General features: G+C 35.7%; 2 protein-coding genes across 3 annotated transcripts; one reads left to right on the top strand and one right to left on the bottom strand.

Annotated features, from left to right (window-relative positions):
- The first annotated feature begins 197 nt into the window (after window positions 1-197).
- On the top strand, window positions 198-11734 carry Set1 (SET domain containing 1). The gene is made up of 26 exons (XM_066297506.1): window positions 198-802; window positions 859-1102; window positions 2602-2768; window positions 2835-3060; window positions 3121-3330; window positions 3461-3556; window positions 3640-3879; window positions 4165-4297; window positions 4347-4566; window positions 4824-4981; window positions 5122-5358; window positions 5943-6066; window positions 6288-6308; window positions 6403-6775; window positions 7082-7212; window positions 7282-7694; window positions 7800-8292; window positions 8351-8493; window positions 8661-8759; window positions 8821-8982; window positions 9041-9212; window positions 9270-9440; window positions 9605-9721; window positions 10038-10219; window positions 10784-10954; window positions 11038-11734. Exons 2-26 carry the CDS (start codon window positions 861-863, stop codon window positions 11209-11211), a joined length of 4875 nt encoding a protein of 1624 aa, XP_066153603.1. The 5' UTR covers window positions 198-802; window positions 859-860; the 3' UTR covers window positions 11212-11734.
- An 841-nt stretch (window positions 11735-12575) lies between these two features.
- On the bottom strand, window positions 12576-18793 carry LOC136347667 (uncharacterized). 2 transcript variants are annotated; one of them, XM_066297875.1, is made up of 3 exons: window positions 13007-14350; window positions 12812-12956; window positions 12576-12700 (listed from the first exon to the last, which is right to left on the bottom strand). In XM_066297875.1, exons 1-3 carry the CDS (start codon window positions 13889-13891, stop codon window positions 12576-12578), a joined length of 1155 nt encoding a protein of 384 aa, XP_066153972.1. In that variant the 5' UTR covers window positions 13892-14350. The 2 variants fall into 2 exon arrangements, 1 of the variants encoding a protein (XP_066153972.1); XR_010733521.1 differs by lacking the exons at window positions 12576-12700; window positions 13007-14350 and adding exons at window positions 16279-16386; window positions 18666-18793 and having other exon boundaries at window positions 12840-12956.
- Window positions 18794-19011: the final 218 nt, after the last annotated feature.

The raw sequence follows: 19011 nt of genomic DNA, 5'->3' as shown, positions 1-19011 counted from the left end.
TGTTCAGTATAGTTCCAGCTTTCAATGGCAGAGTTTTCCATCCATGTCTGATTTGTATAATTTTGAGATTATTAAATTTTAAATTAACGTATACCACTGAGTACATTTTTATTCAAATATTGCCGAGGGTGTGTGTCATTGTCGCTATCGATGTGTTGATTAGGTCGATAAAGTATTTGTCAATGTCAGTCAATGCTCGATGGAAAACACGCTTTGGGACGTAATGGCGTTTTACTTTTTTTATGTTTTGCAATATTGTATTAATAAATAGGGCGGATAACTGTGAACGTAAAACCCTGATTAAGCTATTTATCATCTATTGCAGAACATCTGGATTTATCGCAAACGTCCCTTCGATGATTTAATTTCTGCTGGAGTTTTTATGTACATTTTTTTAATTATATTGTATAAAATAAACAAAATTTTCCTTGGTCTTAATTCTCAAAAATACCTAAAATCCTTGCCCTATACAAAAAAAAAACTTTATTTTGACAGTAAATCAAACGCCAACTTTCACGTTTGACATAAATCGAGGTTAGGTTTACCTATCTAAAGAAGAGATCCTAGCACAACTTAGCTCTCCAAATAATTCAGCATAGTCGTCTTCAGATAAAAAAATAATATCGAATTTCAATTAAAATCTGTTCATTAAATGACGCTCTTATTATCTGATCAAAATTGAACTGCATCTAAAATGCCCATTGTTCTAAAATTCGATCCCAGCTGATTCAGTTGTGACCTCTTGTTTATTTGTTGTTACTTTTCCAAAATTGTATTAATTTAACTGTTTAATCGGACTAAGGTATGTATCTGTTTGCAAAGTTTTGTTATGAGCAAATGTTATTGTATTTCTTACAGGAATGAATGGGATGGATCATCGATCACATTCACATAGTCAACAAACTGGTCCTGTCCAGGGCAAACCAAAAAACTATAAACTACTTGTAGATCCTTTTCTGGTAAAAGGTGCCTCAAAGCTTTACAGATATGATGGATTAGTTCCCAATGATAACTCCTATCCTCCTGTAAGTTTACGAGATCCTCGGTCACACTTGACCAGGATATGGACTCGACTGGAAGCTCTAGATGTGCCTGTACCTCGGTAAGAAAACTATTAACTAAAAATTTATAACAATATTTAGATATTTCAAGTTTCTATGGTTTGTTTTCATTCAGCAAAATTCAAATAACTCCACAACTATAATAATCCTTATAATCACTAAATAATTATTGTTTATTATGTTGGAGTAACAACATTATTGCATATTGATTCATCAGTAGTGAATTCCTGGATCTAAACATGGTGTTAAAACAAATCAAAGTTTCACTTAATGATGAATTGAAGGCAGTGTTTTTATGTTTTTCTTAATAGTATTTTTGAGTGTTCTTTTTAATAGCCCTATACTTTGCTTGATTGCATGAAAATACTAGTAGTTCAGTTTATAAACACTAGTGAAAAATTCAACTCTAAATGTACAATAAATGTATATTACAATGTGGAAAGTAGAAAAAAATTTACATAAATATTGCGCAATTTATCGTGAATAGCAAATTTCGACCCTAAAATGAAAATTTGTCCAATAAATCAGACGCGGTAGCTTTAAATCTGAGTGAACCAAGAAAAAATATTATCCATAAGGCCCCTTTGAAAGGTCTTTAGTTCAGTAACCTATTCTAACCTTAAAATGATAAAATACTTAAGTTTACCTAATATTAAGTTGGGAACTAATAAATTGGCAAGATTTTTCCAATTTTTTCTAGAAATACGAAGTAATTTCTTCGAAAAAATGAAAAAGAAACGAAAATTATTAAAATAATTACAACGTGAATTTTGATGGATGTCAAATTAAATGCTGACGTCATGGATCGGATATTTGTACGGGGAGTATTGGAAAAGTTCATGATCACCTTGAATTCGAGTTACCATTTGCGAGCGCGTTTACCAGGGCGATGTATAAATATCATAATATACTTGAACTGCTCACATCAAGTTCCCACAAAAGATTAATACATATAACAAGATTGGTTTTCTTTATATTCCCTCCGACCTTTTTCCAACTTAATTTGCATTTGTGTAAACTTTTATCCATAAAATTGTCTTGTATGTCTAAAATATTTCCGTCCTCAGAAACATCTCTGTCTAGATATCGCTAAAAGCGCAGCGTCATTCCTTATTGTCCAGATTAATGTCAGTAAAACGAATTCAAAACATATAAGTAGTGCAAAATATCTTCTTGATAAAGTTACAAGGACTTTGATTTATTTGAATTACATCGAACCTAAGGCAGTGGATGAAACATATATTCGGAGGCTCAAAGCCTACAGTGCTAACTAGTTTGAATTTAGTTACTTTACTTTTCTAAAACTTGCCTGTAAGCCTCTCTTGACGATTGGAGGTTCATACTCTGCCAGCTGTTATAATTTTTTATATACGGCAAAATGAAAATTGCATCCAATTATAGCATATTAAATTATTGTAAAGGTAACGTTGTACATCTATGATATTAAATATAGGCATTGGTGTGTAGTTTTGTTTGTATTTAAACTTTTTCAGAGGCCGGTTGTATTTAGGCCTTTTCAAAACGTAAAAATGAATTTCAGGTTTAAAATTGATCAAAATTATGTAGGAGATCCTCCCTCCATTGAAGTAACAATATTTCAATTGAATGATAATATTGACAAACAGTTTTTGAAAGACATAGTTCAAAAATTTGGAGTCATTGAAGAATTGTTTATATATTACCACCCTATCACAAATAAACATTTAGGTAAGTACATTATTATCATTTTCTCAGTTATATGTAACACTTTTGTATTAATTTGTAAAAATATAGGTATAGGCAGAGTTGTTTATGAAGAAGTCAAATCGGCCAAACAATGCGTGGAAAAACTGAACAATACCAGTGTAATGGGCAAAATTTTGGAGGTGTTTTTAGATCCGTTTGGACAAAAGTGTAAAGAAACGTTTGAAAATCTTACCACTTCAAAAAAGCCACCTCCTCCTGTAGTTGAGGAACCACTAAAAGAAACATCTGAAAAACTCAAAGATGATGATGATAGGTAGAAAATTCAAGGACATAATTGAAAGCAAAAGCTACTTTGATTTTTTACATTGTTTAGATTGCCTTATGATCCAGGAGAAGATAACCTTGATGAGCGATTAAAGTACAAATCAAAGGATAAAGAAGAAAGGTATCATTCTCGGTTGTCAGACGATTATGGAGAGGAATATTCGCGGGGCTCAAAAAAGGATCGAGACAGGGATAGGGATAGAGATCGGGATCGCTATGATAGAGAGAGGGATCGATACAGCACTTCTAGAAGTTATAGGTAATTATAATTTATCATCCTAAACATCGCACGAGCTTAAGAAGCTTGAATACTGCTGTTTCCCTCGCAACAGTAAGCTTCAGGTTTCATCTAAACTAATCCAATTCAATTATTTTGTTAATACTTTCAGAGAATATTCCACGCCCGCTAGTGCGGATGTGGGATACGCAAACACACCCAGCGAATATTCCGCTAGCTTTGGGTCCACTGGCAACACACCAATACCGTAAGTATTTTCACAAAATTGTCGAACGCCCGTTTTATAGTTACGTAATCAATTATATCTTCTAATTAACAAATTTGTCATAGATTTGAATTCCATCCAATGGCAGTCAACGCTTCAATTCCTGCTGCGCCGGCCTCGTATACTTTTGCGACACCAAGCCCCTATCACGCACATATGGCCCCTCCCCCATCCCCCTGGCCAATTGCTCAGCCGCAATGGCCAACAGCGGACCAGTGGGATGGTGCTTTTGGTAGTCAGCCCAAATGGCCTGGAAGCGATAGCAGCAGTACTAGTAGTACTAGGAGAGAGAAAGACAAAGAAAGGTATGTAGGTAAAACCAATAGCAACTCCGTACACTTTATTATTATTTAACTCTTTAAGAACAAACTTTAGTTTTAATGTGATATCCATCAAAGTGCTTCAAAAGTGTACATTTAACCTTTTTTTTTATCAACGGGAACAAGGACTTACAGATAATACCAGGTTTTGAAAATCATTCACTTAACTTTAACATAATCACAGAACTTCATACTGATTTTCCCTTGTTCATTACATGTTGAAAAAGTAAATTCTTCACCAGTAGCAATATGATGTTAATTTGTTTTTAGAGAACGGGATAGACCTAAAGAGCGTGAACGTGATAAAGATAAGGATAGAGATCGGGACAGGAAAAGCAAACATCACCGTAGTAAGAGGGACAGGGATCGGGAGAGGGAAGAGCCGAAAAAGGAAAAAGAAAAAGTAGTGAGAAAGTTATTATTATTTTGCTCCTTTTACATGGTATTTGCAGGTTGAAGAGGACAAACCGCTAGATCTAGACACAAGAATCGCTTTGTTATTGAAGGATAAGGGTGGTGGTGGCATGGCTCCGCCATTTTTAACAATGAGTGTTGATTCTGACGAGGATAGCGCCACTGCTAAAGACGGTGGCTTGCCAGATAAAATGCCCGCAGATCTCTTGAAATTACCGAAAGCATTAGCCTTGCCCACGTCTTTAGATAGTGATGATGGTATAGTATTGTTTAATTTGTTTGGCGCCTATAAAACGAGGTGTAGGTAAATTTATCAAGAAGATAGTTTCCTTGGAAACGTTCATATGAAAATAAAGTATGAATTATTTTCGTAGTTTTCGTGGAAGTTATCTTTTAGATAAATTTATTGGTGACTTGATCTTCTAACTAAATTCACTATATTTAGTTTTATTGATTTGGATATATTACGAGTCAATAATTAAATTTGTACCGACGATAGAAATAACATTTTTCAGATCGATCTAGTGTATCTTTGAGTGACATGCCAATTAACCCTATGGCGCCGTCGGTGACTGAAGAAAAACCAACGGAGGAACTGCCTCTAACAACGCCTCCATCGCCATTTCTGTCACATGAAGTGTATTTGGAATGGCATCAATTTGCACTCGAACAGGTAATTTATTTGGCAAGTTCTAATTCTGCAATTCATCTTATTTCGACTTATTGCAAATCGTATATAAAAGTGAAACAAAAGTCTACAAATATGCAATTCATATATCATATATCATACCAGTGTTTATTCTTAATTTCCAGACTGTGATTGCTAAACAAAAAGAAGCCCTCGAAACGACAGCTCTTCTGAAAAAAGTGCAAGAACAGATTAAACTTGGCAGCGATATTTCGTCCAGCGAAGACGAGTTGCTAACCGGGGAAAAGAATTACAGTCCAATTGACAGAAGGGATTTGAAGAATGAATTCAAGTTTGATAAGGACGATGACAGGATGAGCATGTCTAGCTTGAGTAGTACCGAAGATGCTAAAATTGAAGAAGTAAAAATTTCTTTATAATTCTTGAAATTGCCTACGACATAGTTAAAAATGCAGGAAGTTTGAGAAGGGCGTTTTATTAATTAAGTAAAATTTTCTTGTGCGCTACTGTTTTCTTGACGATCAAAACTTTCGAAATTTTGGGTCAAAAACTCTGTTATCAGGAGAATAAAAATTTCGAGGTGGTGTTTTATTGAAAGTGTCTAGCTGTGGATATTTTTGAATCACAAAATTTTATAATGTTTGAGATTGTTTGGTATTATTAAGAGGAGCAGAAATGCGCGGAGTTGTTTGATGTTACTTTTGATTCTTTATTCTTAGCCAAATTTTGACAATTCTATTTTATTGGTTAATAACAAATCTTTATCCGCCACACGTCAAGAAATAGAGTTTCAATCACCACGTGTCAAGAAGGAAAGCGCATTCACCATGGTTCAGAAAAATGATGATAATAGTTTCAAAGCTTTTTATCGGTCGTAAGCCTATTAAACCCAGTAGAAAAACCAAAATTAGTAATAAAGTGTACAATGGATTACAAATCGGTTTTCGGCAAATCGGACAAAGTTCCAACTTTAAAATAATTTTAGACAAATCCTGATCCACCATCTCATCCTCCCCCACCACAACCACCATTGCCGACGGGTAGCGGCTATCCGCAGCCCATGCCAGGAATACCCCCTGGGGTGTACCCAGGGTATTCATCCTATGCTGGTAAGCATTTTTTATTTGCTGGTATATGTCATTAATCATACGTACTGAATGGTTACATTGTATTATTTAGTTATTTTGAATCTTGGGTTGTTTTTGAAATAAAAAGAAAGTAAATTAATTATCAGTGTTAAATTGAATTAATAGAAAAAGCGTAAATTTGTACTTACAAGGCTTAACAGTGTATCAAAGGTTGCGTCTCACCTAAAATTTTTCTTTCCAAGCTTTATTTGGACGATTTCCTCGTAAGTAATATTTTACCTTAACTAATAGTAGTGTACCTAAACTTTAAACGCTAATGTTTCTGTAAAATTAATTTTTAAATTATAATAATAACAGGTTACCCAGGAACAGCCCCTAGTTTTGCTTATCCACCTCCACAAGGCCCTCAATTGGCGTTTGCTCCCGATTGGCAAGCCTTCCCATATGGACCCTCCCCACATCCACCATCTTATCCCTATGGATCGGCATACTATCCCTCTTTGCATCCAGCTGTGGCAGCAGCCGCTCCGTATGGTTTTCCATATCAACAAGTTCCTGGAGCCACCATACCGGATGGGACAGGAAGGAAAATTGGAGGAAAGGAAATACCTCATGCGTCCACCATTAACGGGGTTGTGGCAAAAGTTACTCACGAGCTGAAGAACATTTTGAAACGAGATTTCAACAAAAAAATGGTGGAGTTGACGGCATATAAGAAGTTCGAAATATGGTAAATAGATTTTGTGAAATGAGTTTCCTGATAAAAGACTGTTTACAGTTATTTGAACGTGCTATTGTTTGCCAGATAGATATAGATAACTTTTGATAACAATTTCTCCTTACACCCCCAAACTAAAGTGCAATTTTCTCTAGTTATTTCATTCATTCTTGTGATATTATCGAAATTTCAGGAAAAATGACTTTTTTACATCCTATTTTCGTCTGCCATTTAATTGAAAGATGACGCTTCCTCAGTATATTTGAACTCCCCTTATGATCCTTTTGTGTAAACTAATTGTTTTAATAATGTTTTAAGGTGGGAAGAGGAATCTCACAAATTCAACCAAACCAAGGGAAAAGAAGATGTAGAAAAAGCGACTTTGACAAAGGATAATATTAACGCGTTGTTGGACCAAAGCAACGATCTTTACAGCTATGATAGTGTTGGTAGGTGTCTGTATATGGAGGAAAAAACACCAAAAATTTTGCTCATATATTTCTTTGTCTGAAATTCAGGTTTGGGGCTTCGTGCATCTTTACCAAAAATGCCCAGCTTCCGACGAAAGAAAATTCCTTCTCCCATCCCAGCCGAAGACGAGGAATCGAAAGACCTGTCAGACCAAGAGGAAATCGTCCGTGATGATGAAGCTGAAGATTCAGATTCAAGGAAACTTGATCTCGGTCGAGGAAGAACGATAAGTACTTCTTACAGTAGTTCAAGTTCAAGTTCTGGCTTCAGTTCAGACGATGAAAGCAGTTCAAGTGAAGAAGTTAGTTCAGATGAGTCGGACCGAGAAGTTAAGCAAATCAATAGGAGTGATTGTTCGTCGAAAAAAGACGACACTGGAATTTCAAGTAATGAATTGCCTGCTTTTGAGCCTCTAGATGATGGGATTGCGGAGAGGAACAAAACACCAATTCCAATGCAGGTAAAGCTTCATTTATGTTATATTTTATATTCAACGTAGACCAGTGTAAATTTTCGTTTTAAAATTTTACATAAGGCGAACTTTTCTTTTTTTGTTTAATTCCAGGTCGACACAGACTCTCAAGATATCTTCGGCTTATCTGACTCCAAATCTGAGAAATCCCCTGAAAAAAGTCTTCCGCCCATGCCTAAAAATAGTTTTCATAGTCTCTATGACAGTGATAGTGATGATCTCAGTGACACGGAGCGAATATTATTGGAGAGAAGACGGAAAAATGACGAATGGATGGAACAAATTGAAAAAGAGAAACAAGCTAAACAAGATGAGGAAGGAAAAAGGCGATTGCTGTTGGAAGAAGAAGATAAAAGGAAACGGCAAGAGGAGCAGCAACGTATAGACGAGGCAAAGAGAAAGAAACGCGAAAGAGAGGAACAAAGGCTGCAAGAGAAAGAAAGAAAAGAAGCCGAAAAGCGACAGAAAGTTAAGGAAAGGCGTGATAAAAGAAGGATTAAGGAAGCCGAAGCCAAAGCTAAGTTGACGTCACAGTCATCGCCTAGAGTTCCTGAAGTTATGGGGGAAATTGATGACGATGATGAAGGTAGAGTATAAGTTTTCTTTAATTTATTAATTCTAAAATTTTCATGATATCTGCGTAGAAACAAAGAGCGCAATCGAAGAAAAAACTTTGGAAGAACTGGAGGCGGAGAGAGATGCTCTTTTACGGCAGGTTCGAAATCCTGAGCCACCCTCTGACGATCAAATTGATATCGACAATATGGAATTATCAGAAAGGTTGAAGGTGAGAGAACATAAAGTTTACAATTATAGTTCATTGTTGCTGTTTGTGGAATCCTTGACATCAGTCATGACTATCATTTTTTAACCAGTTTATGCAATAAATTGTGGATCATATTATTATTAATTAAACTCCAATATACGTTCCTTGCCTCATTCTGGTTTGCTTAGATGTCGAGAAACAGTAAAAAACTTCAAGAAGTTAATGGTACCACAAAGTTCCAGCGGCAGATGTCAGATGAATCTGGCGAAAGTAGCCCGTCCAGTCAGGTAACCATCCGAATAATTCCATACATGTTTAGGATTATTTGTCTTGCAATGATACCTCCAGGTGGCTATAGAACATTCTTATTGCCTATCGTTGCCGGAAAGCAAAGAAAATGATGTCCAAAGCGAGCTACGTCATTATACCGATACTTTAGCTCATGACCATGGTTATACTAATAAGGCAGTTCCCGAGCCGGAAGTAGTAGTACCAGTCAAACCCAAAAAAGTATGTGTTCCTTGTCCCTGTTTTAACGGCAGAAGTATTGTTCTTTCTATGTTTATAGGAAATACGGCCGAAACAACCTAAACCAAGAAAGAAGAAAATACAGGAGATGCAAACTATGGATTATCGAGACGACGTGAGAGATGAAAGATATAATGCTCACAAGAATGTCTTCCACGGAGCACGAAGTGAGAAGGAGGAGTTTGACGTTCTCTATGATTTTCTTCGAGAGGGTTAGTAAGACGACGGTTGAAAATATATTAGAATGCATGTTTTTCGTATCTTTACAGGAATTGATAAAGAAGATATCGAATATATTAAACAGGCATACGAAGAATTTTTGGGACATCCTACCTACGGCTATTGGTTTAATGAAAGCCATTGGGTTGATCACGTCGCTACTGCTTCACATCCCAGTCCACCGAAAAAGAGTAAACGAGACGAGAGAACTCATTCCACTGGTATGTCGGTTTGTTCTCTATTTACACATATTATACAGGACGTCCAAAAACTTTTCTGATAAACTTCGGTAGATTATTCGTCAAAGCTTAAAAAATAGTAGCGTGTATCACATGTTCACAGAGACCCGACATTTTGAAATTGCATTTTCATTAATTTTTTACAGGGTGTGCCAGAACTGAAGGATACTACAAGATGTCCGCGCATGAAAAATCTAGATACAAATACCATCATGCCAAGGCACATGCTATTCATATGTCTACTATCCTACCTAATAAACAAGGTAATATATTTCCATTTTGTAGTCTTATAGGTGCATTTTACAACCTATGAGAAATGACAAAATACCCTTAAACTTGTGTGAAGATTCTCCTTTTATTGATATCGTTCTTTTTCCTATAGTTATCTTTTGCATATCTGAGCGACGTTAAATTGTAAAATTGTTTTTTCAAACATATGTTGCGATTGCCTTTGAAAATAATTTATTAATACGGTTCTTAAACAATTTCAAGTTTCCTTAGCAAGACAAGATAGCTTGAGAACAACACACCAGTTCGATTATATGTGCTATATTTGATCCTTTACTTCTATTTTTGTAGGTGCATCCAGAGAAGCCAGATCTAATCAGCGCCGGCTTCTTACTGCTTTCGGTGGCGCAACTGACTCTGACTTACTGAAATTCAATCAGCTGAAATTCAGAAAGAAACAGCTCAAATTCGCCAAATCGGCCATTCACGATTGGGGTCTTTTCGCTATGGAACCGATCGCTGCTGATGAAATGGTAAAATTTACAAAACTGCACAGGAAGTTTTATAAGCGAGATGACCTTTTCTACGTACCTCAACAATTAATACTCAAAGAACTTTTAAGGAGTTGCTCACTTGATCCTCCTCGTATAAAGGACCGTTAGGAATTTTACTTCAAAAAAACGCATTCACGGAGTTCTATCCGAATAATTCTGTAATAGTAACTAAACCGTTGGTACTTTTTTCTGTTTTTATTAAAAGCAAAACTCAATAAAATTTGAAAAAGGAACATTTTTATATAAAATATCAACATTTTGGAGAACACGCCTTGATATAACTCTATAGATCATGTATTCTTTAACGTTTTTCGGGTTACTTCTATATTGAAACATAATAAGGATAAGGTTTGCATTAATAACGCATCAAATGTTGGGATTAAGATTGCATCATTTGATCCTAGTGACGACTAGTCGGTTAAAATCGATTTCAAGGTCCATAACAAATATTCCTTTGATAAAAAAAGGAATAAAAGTAAAGATACCTTATTATTTGGTGATTTCCAGTTGCTTGTTGCTCTCTAAATCTATTCCTTCTATCAGGTTATCGAGTACGTGGGTCAAATGGTTAGACCAAGTAATGCTGATCACAGGGAGATCAAATATGCAGCCACAGGAATTGGTAGTTCATATTTGTTCAGGATCGATTTTGAAAATATTATTGATGCTACGAAGTGTGGGAATTTGGCAAGATTTATCAATCATAGCTGCAACGTAAGTTTTCTGTCCTTTCTGATGCGAGTTGAAGTGCCCGATATCTGCTAATGGACACTAAAAGTAATTTTTCTTTTTTTTAGCCCAATTGCTACGCAAAAGTGATCACCATAGATAACCGAAAGAAAATTGTGATATATTCAAAACAACCTATAGGTGTAAACGAGGAAATTACGTATGATTACAAATTTCCAATTGAAGATAATAAGATTACATGTCTGTGTGGTGCAACTACTTGTCGCGGAACATTGAATTAAATTCATTTTACAAATCTTTTTGATCAGCACATAATCGTATATATAATTTTAAGAGTTTCGAATGTTTGCATGGAAGATAATCCTCAAACCAAGAAAGAGAATTATCTGTTTAATTTAAATTTATTCGCACCGTGTCAAGAAGTTCAACAAAATTAATTTGACACGTGTAATTACAATTTATTGTGGATAAAGTCAGGAGTCACGCCTTGAGGCACATATAGGGCGATTCGCAACGCAATGGACACAGAACATATGCGTGGAGAGGACCGCAAAAAAAAGTGGCCCTACATGCACATGTCATGTGACCACTGTATTGTGAATCACCCTGTATAGCGAATAAGACTTTTATACAGTTTAATTTGAAATAAGGTTAGTCAATTTAAAATTGCGATCTGCAGTGATGGTTTTCTTTGTTAAGCTTGAGCGCCCGTAGTTATTCGTATTTCTTTCATAAGTTCGTGAGTACTCACGATTTTACGTGTATATATTAGGACCTGTAAATATAAATATTGATTTGTTATTATCTGTGTGTTTTTCCGTTTTTCCCTTGTCTTAATTGCCTTGTCCCAATTGCTTTGCCACCTTGTCAAGAATCGGTCGAGTGAACCTTAATAATATTTTATAGGGAATTGAATTATACACTCGAAAATGCTTTAAGATACAGGGTGTCCAATTTAAAATAAACAAATTATTGACGTTTTACGTCGTGAAACGTCAGGGGCACATTCCGAGGGTTATGAAATAATTTTCGTCATGTTGTAATATACCAGAACGTGGTTTATTAAGTCCTCTTTAAGCCCGAGAACAACGGTTCGAAAATTCGTAACAGTTAGCGCACAATACCGGTTTCTGTGTGATCTTGCAACTGTTAAAAATTTTCAATTTTCCGGCATAACTTAGAAATGACAAATTTTAGACATAAAACACTTTACATAAACTGGCCCTAAAGTTTTGCAGAAAAATCAAAAATTATAAAAAAAAGGAAACTATTTAAAATAACGAAGTTGGTAGTTACTTTTGGTATTACCGGGAGTTCCGTCATGTTGAAAATATTTCATTTGGATTCAAAATGGTTAATTCTATAATAGCTGGAAACCAAATTTTATTGCACTACGACAGAGCGAAGACGAAATTTTGTAATGAACAGGTTGAGCCGCTCACCTTCTATACAAAATGGTCAGTGGCGGAGAAAAACTGAAATTAAGGAAAATTTATCGGCTAACCGGAGAGATTGTTGATGATGACGGGAATCGGGCTCGGGATAGTAGGAAACGTATAAGCTCGATAAATACTACGGATATAAAAGAGCTTCTGAATGATATAATATTAAAATATGCCTGTCCTACTGATAAGGACAAGCTTTCTTAGATTAAGGTCATATTAAATTGAATAATTATGATAAGGTAAGTCATTACAGACGAAAAAAGTGTAGATAAGACTGATTGATTGACTATCCAAAAGCCGGCTGCAGAGAACTCTGGACTAAGACCTAAAATACATAAAACGATTAAGCTTAGAATTCGCCAAGACTTTGCCCAAATTAAAAATCCTCATTTCATATGCGATGGGACAATTCATTTCACGTTTTTCTAGGACGTACCCTGAATAAAGTGAGATAGAATTAAGTAAACCTCCCTAATTTCCACACTTTCAGTTTGTTGATGTAGTATTAAACAAGTGGTCCAGATCTTTTTAGAGCATTTCAAAATTGAATTGCAGGACATCACGACTTGGACATTGCACATCTGAAACAGCGTCTGTATAGATTTGCCTGCGTAATAAAAATACATAATACCGTGTAGAACAAAAGGTAAATGACGTTAACTCCCGTAACAGCATCTTCCACCCCTAGATTTTTGGTGGGCATGCCATAATTAACTGCATTCAGTATCTCCAAAACCGTGCAAATGGTGATGAAGAAGAAATAAGTGCCGAATATAGCGTTTACTTCTTGCACAATGAGATACATGCTTTTGTAATTGTGAGAAAACTCTGAAAGTTTCCCTAAAACTGATTCATTATGGAGAATGCTGAAGTTGAAATATTGGGTACTGGCTGACGATTCCAGAAGCTGCTCAAGGTACAGATAGCGATTACGTAACCAGCCGCAGATGAAGGTGATGAACAGCGTGGAGAACATTAAGTAGTATGTCGTGAATCGGAATATTATGAAAGCTAATGAATACGACAGACTAGTCCAATTAGCGATCGTATCATAAACGTGCATCGAGGCATACGCAAGGTGATACATAATGATTTTCACACGTAACATCCTTAGGGAACTATCGGGGATCTGGTTAATCCACGGCCAATTAAGTCTCTGCTCCAGTTGTGCTATGCTGCTCATTAACTTCTTCCAGTTTCTCTTTTTGATCAGACTCAAAATTACTGCATGCTCGATGAACAGAAATTCCACCACGCCTTGCAGGGTGTCCAAAATGCACTGACTGATGTTAAACTGTTCGTAAATAAAGAAGAGCCTTTCGTAGAAAGAAAATAGAGTTGCAATCAGATATATGAGAAACAGAACTGGTGGATATAGAGCGGAGACATATACGCGCGTCTTGTTGTGTTGGGGCTTGAAGGTGATGGGGGTGTAAGCCAGGAATTTTGCAATTTTGTACCAATGCTGAACTATTGCATAGTCCGTTCTACGTTTGGGCAGTACGCTTGTGGACATTTGAGTATAATCTCAGCAGTTTAGTTTGTTTTCGGTCACTTTTTAGTCTTAGAACAATAATGTTAATGGTTTCCCCCGATGACGTCCTTTATGACCGATGTGTGACCATTTCCTAGATCAGTTCAGGGCAGCAACAACATACACGTGATATCGAGAATCTAAATTGCACTAATTCACTCGAAACACTACGTGTAGCCTGGCTATTGTGAAGCTAATTTTGTTATCTGTGAGTTTCAAACATGTATTACGTAGTGAGCCTTAATAACAGTGGAAACTTCCTTATAACAAAGTAAAATAGAAGTTTTTGAAGTTAAATACTGCGAGTAGGTTACTTTTAACAATGTTTTTCTTGCGTGGATAAATATCCTTAAAAGGCGGTAAATTCATCTAGTTAGACGGAAAGTAAGACAGATATCCTTGTTGGTGGCTAAAGTATATTTGTTTTCTGCAAGTCATACAAAAAGAGGCGTTTAATAGTGAATTTTTAGTGAGCACCCTAAAGTATTCATGAACATACAGGTTGTCCTACGAATCGGACCCCTGTCCGTATCTTCAAAATTATGACTAGAAATTAGTTAAAATTTGGGCATCATACTAAAGTGGAGGCGATCTACTGATTGAAAATATTTTCATGAAATCGCTACTTCCGGTTTTACCGAAAATCAATTTCAACCCATTTATTTTAAATGGAATAGTCAGTGTATTATATCAAATTTCGATTTTGCGACACATTATGAGCATTTTTTTCGTATAATGTTCTGCGCTTACATTTTACGGTTTTCGAGATACTTAGAATGTTCCAAAAAAAAAACAAATGCAGCCATTAATGTGTTTTCTAATAATCCTGCTTTTTCGTACAGGGTGTTCAAAAAGTTAGTTAAAATTGTCTAAAAAGCTCTTATTTTTTAAATAGGGACCCCCTATTTTTTAACGGCTATTTTCAATTCAATTGTCTGTAACCAAAACTACTCGTTTTTTTTTTAACTTCTAAAAAACACTTCAATATTCAGTGCTCTAAGGGTGGCGGCATCCGTAAAGTATACAAACGAAGTTTATCCCAATATGTTTATTATTTGTGGTGAATATCACAATGTATTAACCACGTGGAAAATGTCCTACATTTGGTATTCTATACCCAGAAAAAACGCAGCCATAACGAATAATCCTCGAACGCATAATAGATCATTTTAGTAGTAGCGGATCTATCAAAACACCTTATAGAGGAAACAAGTCTATTGTCAATGATGAAATGGTTGAAACGGCAATTTGCGAATTATTAGAAAATATATTAATGGCTGCAATTTTTATTTTTTTTGGGAACTTCCTAAATATCTCGAATTCGTAAAATTTAAGTATAGATTACGCATGAAAAATGTACTTAATGTTCCGCAAAATCGAAATTTGATATAATATACAGGGTGTTTCACTTAAAATAAGAGGGTCGGCATTCATTTCTGGTAACACCGGAAGTGTTATTTTCGTGAATTTGTTTTTAATCAATTGACCACCTCCATTTTAATATGTTCCCCAATTTTAACTCTTTCCTCTTCATAGTTTTCAGGATGCGGATTGAGGCCCATATTCCTAGGACACTCTAAATACAGGGCGATGATAAGAACAAAGCGAAAATTTTTTTCTTCGCGTCTATTTTGCCTTCACTTCTTTTTGCGCATCTCAATGTATGCGCTAAACACCGATTACTTTTCAATAGAGATTTGAAGATCACCAAAATCATTTCACGATGAAAAATGGGGCAACTTTACCTTCTTTAACTCGTATTTTCATACTGAGTATCGATTTTGTAATAGCTATACAGGCTGCCCAACGATAGAGTTTCCTCGCATGTTCACCTTAAATTCCTATACATGTTACGCTTAAAACGAACTTTTTAGCAATTATTTCTTCGAAATCCACATCAATGCTTTTGATATATGTTTTTTATTCAGTGGTGGCTTGCCTTTGGGATCATTAAACATAAATAAGAACATTGCATTCAGTAGTATAAAATTACATTTAATATAGTGAAATAATTAAAAATGACGCATAGTTACGTTATGGAAATGGTTAATGTTCGTAACTTATAATGAATTTACATAAAAACCTAATTTTGCATAAAATTTTATTATAAAAACTCTTAGGACTAATCGTCAAATGATTTTTTTCTACATGGCCCAGGAGAGTAAATTGACTGCTCGCGCGGTGTTAATAATGAGACGTAAAGCTACATTTTTTCAACAATTTAACTAGAAAAAGAAAAAAAGTTAAGCAAAAGGTGAAATATCCCATTCAAAGCATTCTTTTACATCAATTCGTAGGAAAAGGATACACGTTTAAATTAAAACTGGTAGCAGCCAAGAACGCATCGATACGCGCAAACATTTACTTACTTATAAGGATTAATGTATCTTGTGCCCTCTTGTTAGAAACCACATGAAAAACTCTGAAAAAACTTCCAACTTTGGTATTTAGTGACTTTCCAGCGGCCCTTGCAATTACTAGGAAAAAATGTATAAAAGAACATCTCTTATATGTTGTGTATGTAGTCTAGTGTGCAATAAGGTCACTTGGGAATGAATAAATATTGATTACTGCACGCGTAAATTGGAAAAAGTACATGAATATGTAGTAATGCAAATGCCCTAGTATAAGAATAAGAGTGGTTTATTGTTTTTTTCCGCATTTAAAATGAATTGAAAATAAAAATAATAAAAAAATATAAAAATAATTAAAAAATTTAAAAATAATAAAAAAATATAAAAATAATTTAAAAATTTAAAAATAATAAAAAAATATAAAAATAATTAAAATTTGAATTACAACAAATATAACTAAAAAGCTATCGGCAAAACGATTCAAAATATTTAATCACATACAAGATGCTTCAAAAAGGTGACTTTAAACTTGAACAGGTAACAGACGACCTTGCGGTAGGAAACGTTCTCATAAATCTCAAGTCGGAAATGAGCTTTTTTGGCTCCGGAGGAATTTTTGTCGTAATAGCTCATCTTTGCTCGTACAGTAATTTCGGCTCCATAATTTGATTCATCGATTAGACTTGTCTGACCAAGGATGGGGGTTCTAGTGTGTAATAGTGCTAAGGGCCGCATACGGGACGATAACAATCATCACCTCAAACGGATTAGATCACATCAGAATCAACTTGCTATTAACACGTGGGCCAGTGTTGTTGGTGGCTTTGTAATTGGCCCGTTCCCGCTTTCGCCTAGGCGAAATGGTAAAATCTGCCTAAATTTTTTTCAATTAGTTCTTCCCGAACTAATGGAAATTGCAAAGATTTTTGTGAAGATACAGAGTAGAATGTGGCTGCACTTAGCCATTTTGTCGGCCACGTGCAGGGTCACTTAAACCTACAATTTCCTGGGCGATGGATCGGAAGCGGCGGACCTATTAGTTGGCCCGAGCGAAGTCCAGATTTAAGCACGTTGGATTTTTTTCTCTGGGGTCATATCAAATCGTTGATCTATGATACTCTCCTAACGAGGAACTGCTACGGAGAGTGTTCGCAGCCTGTTTTTTCGCGCAGCAAGATCCGCGCATGCTACCAGGATGAACGGATTATATGATTCGACGAATGAAGTTACGTAACGAGTTTGGAGGTCGCCATTTTGAACCATTATTGTAAATTAGGTATTTCTGCCTTGCCTTTAATAAATATTACTTAAATATCGATGTCTTTAGTGTTAATAAGAAAATATTAAATTTTTCTAGAAAAATTGCTCCAGAGGCAAAACGGCTCGTTTTCAATTAAGGGCTTATGGGCGAACATTTTCTACCGCAATACTCTCTATAGCCTCTTTAAGTTTGACACTATCTTTTTCAAATACATTGTACAGGGCACACGATTTGAAGAACTCAATAACTGTAGTTGATTGCGACTTAACAGTATGGGGCGAAACACGAAGTACGCCACTGAAATCTATGGTTGAAACTCTATCAGAATTTGTTTTTACTTTCTCACTATCTTCTCGGATAAATTCTATACAGAGGGGGTCCCAAAATGCAGAGTTCCTTAAGACACCCTGTATCGACGGACTCAGGGTGGTGACGACTTTTCTGCCAACGTTACGTTTCGCTCCATAAAAATCAAGTGCAGAATGCGAAAATCATGTTTTCAATAATGATTAAAATAATCCGTAAAATGATCGACTTTGAGATGTCCTGTACAGGGTCGGTCAAAAATTAAGATATCCCATTTCACTTTTCTCTTGAAGCTTCTAAATTGTGAGCTCCTCCGTACTAACACACTTCAACCACTCTCCAGAAAGCGGAGGCTTTTAATATAAATTACGTTAAAAAAAAAAAAATTGAGTCATTTTCTAGGGAATATCGCATCGAGCTTTATCAGCTTTTTATTGTTCCCCGTCGGACATGATAAGATGACCTTCCAGACCATGAAAAACACATGGGGAAACCCACAAAAGGCCAGAAACGAAGTAATAAGCTTTGAATAACAACAATTAAGAGTTACTAATCGGGGGCCCCTCATGCCTCTTGATTCAGTCTTGAACAAACTTTGACTCTCGGTTAATCATCGGTTGATCTTGTAACTAAGACATGTATGATAAGGACTAAATATATCTAAAATAAAACCAACATGGGTTAGTGTCTGATACAGAGGTAAATCAACAGTTTTATGCAGAAACCGTTGCTCATTGGAAAATTGGTAAAATAGGGGAATTTGCGAGTTAACTTTTTCCCAAAAACACATTTCCTTTTTGTATTGGGCAATCGAATTCCTCCTAATTCAGCCTACCTTTATACCTCTTACGATTTTTGAAATCCCTCGCACTGCATCCTCGTCTGAGGTCCTCTCCATGCAGTAAAGCAGTGCTCTAGACTGTTTCCAAATTTCGATTTAGAAATGGTAGTTTTTAGGATTTGTTATCGACTAAGCCTTATTGATTAAAATTTCCATTCATTGAGTGAATGATGGAAACGTACAGAGCGGCGTGCGTGACTTGTAGAGAATATCGCAATTTTTAATTAACTTCAGAATAACATAAGCGGAGGCTGTGTATATTTTCTCCAGGTAAACATTTGTCCAGATTTTTGGGAAGGCGCCGACTAAAACAAAGACAGGGACGGATTGAAGTGAATGC

Source organism: Euwallacea fornicatus, chromosome 29 (assembly GCF_040115645.1).
Source record: "Euwallacea fornicatus isolate EFF26 chromosome 29, ASM4011564v1, whole genome shotgun sequence".
Lineage (NCBI taxonomy): Eukaryota > Metazoa > Arthropoda > Insecta > Coleoptera > Curculionidae > Euwallacea > Euwallacea fornicatus.
The sequence above is the reverse complement of the archived record's forward strand: the minus strand, read 5'-3'. Positions and strand labels throughout refer to the sequence as shown.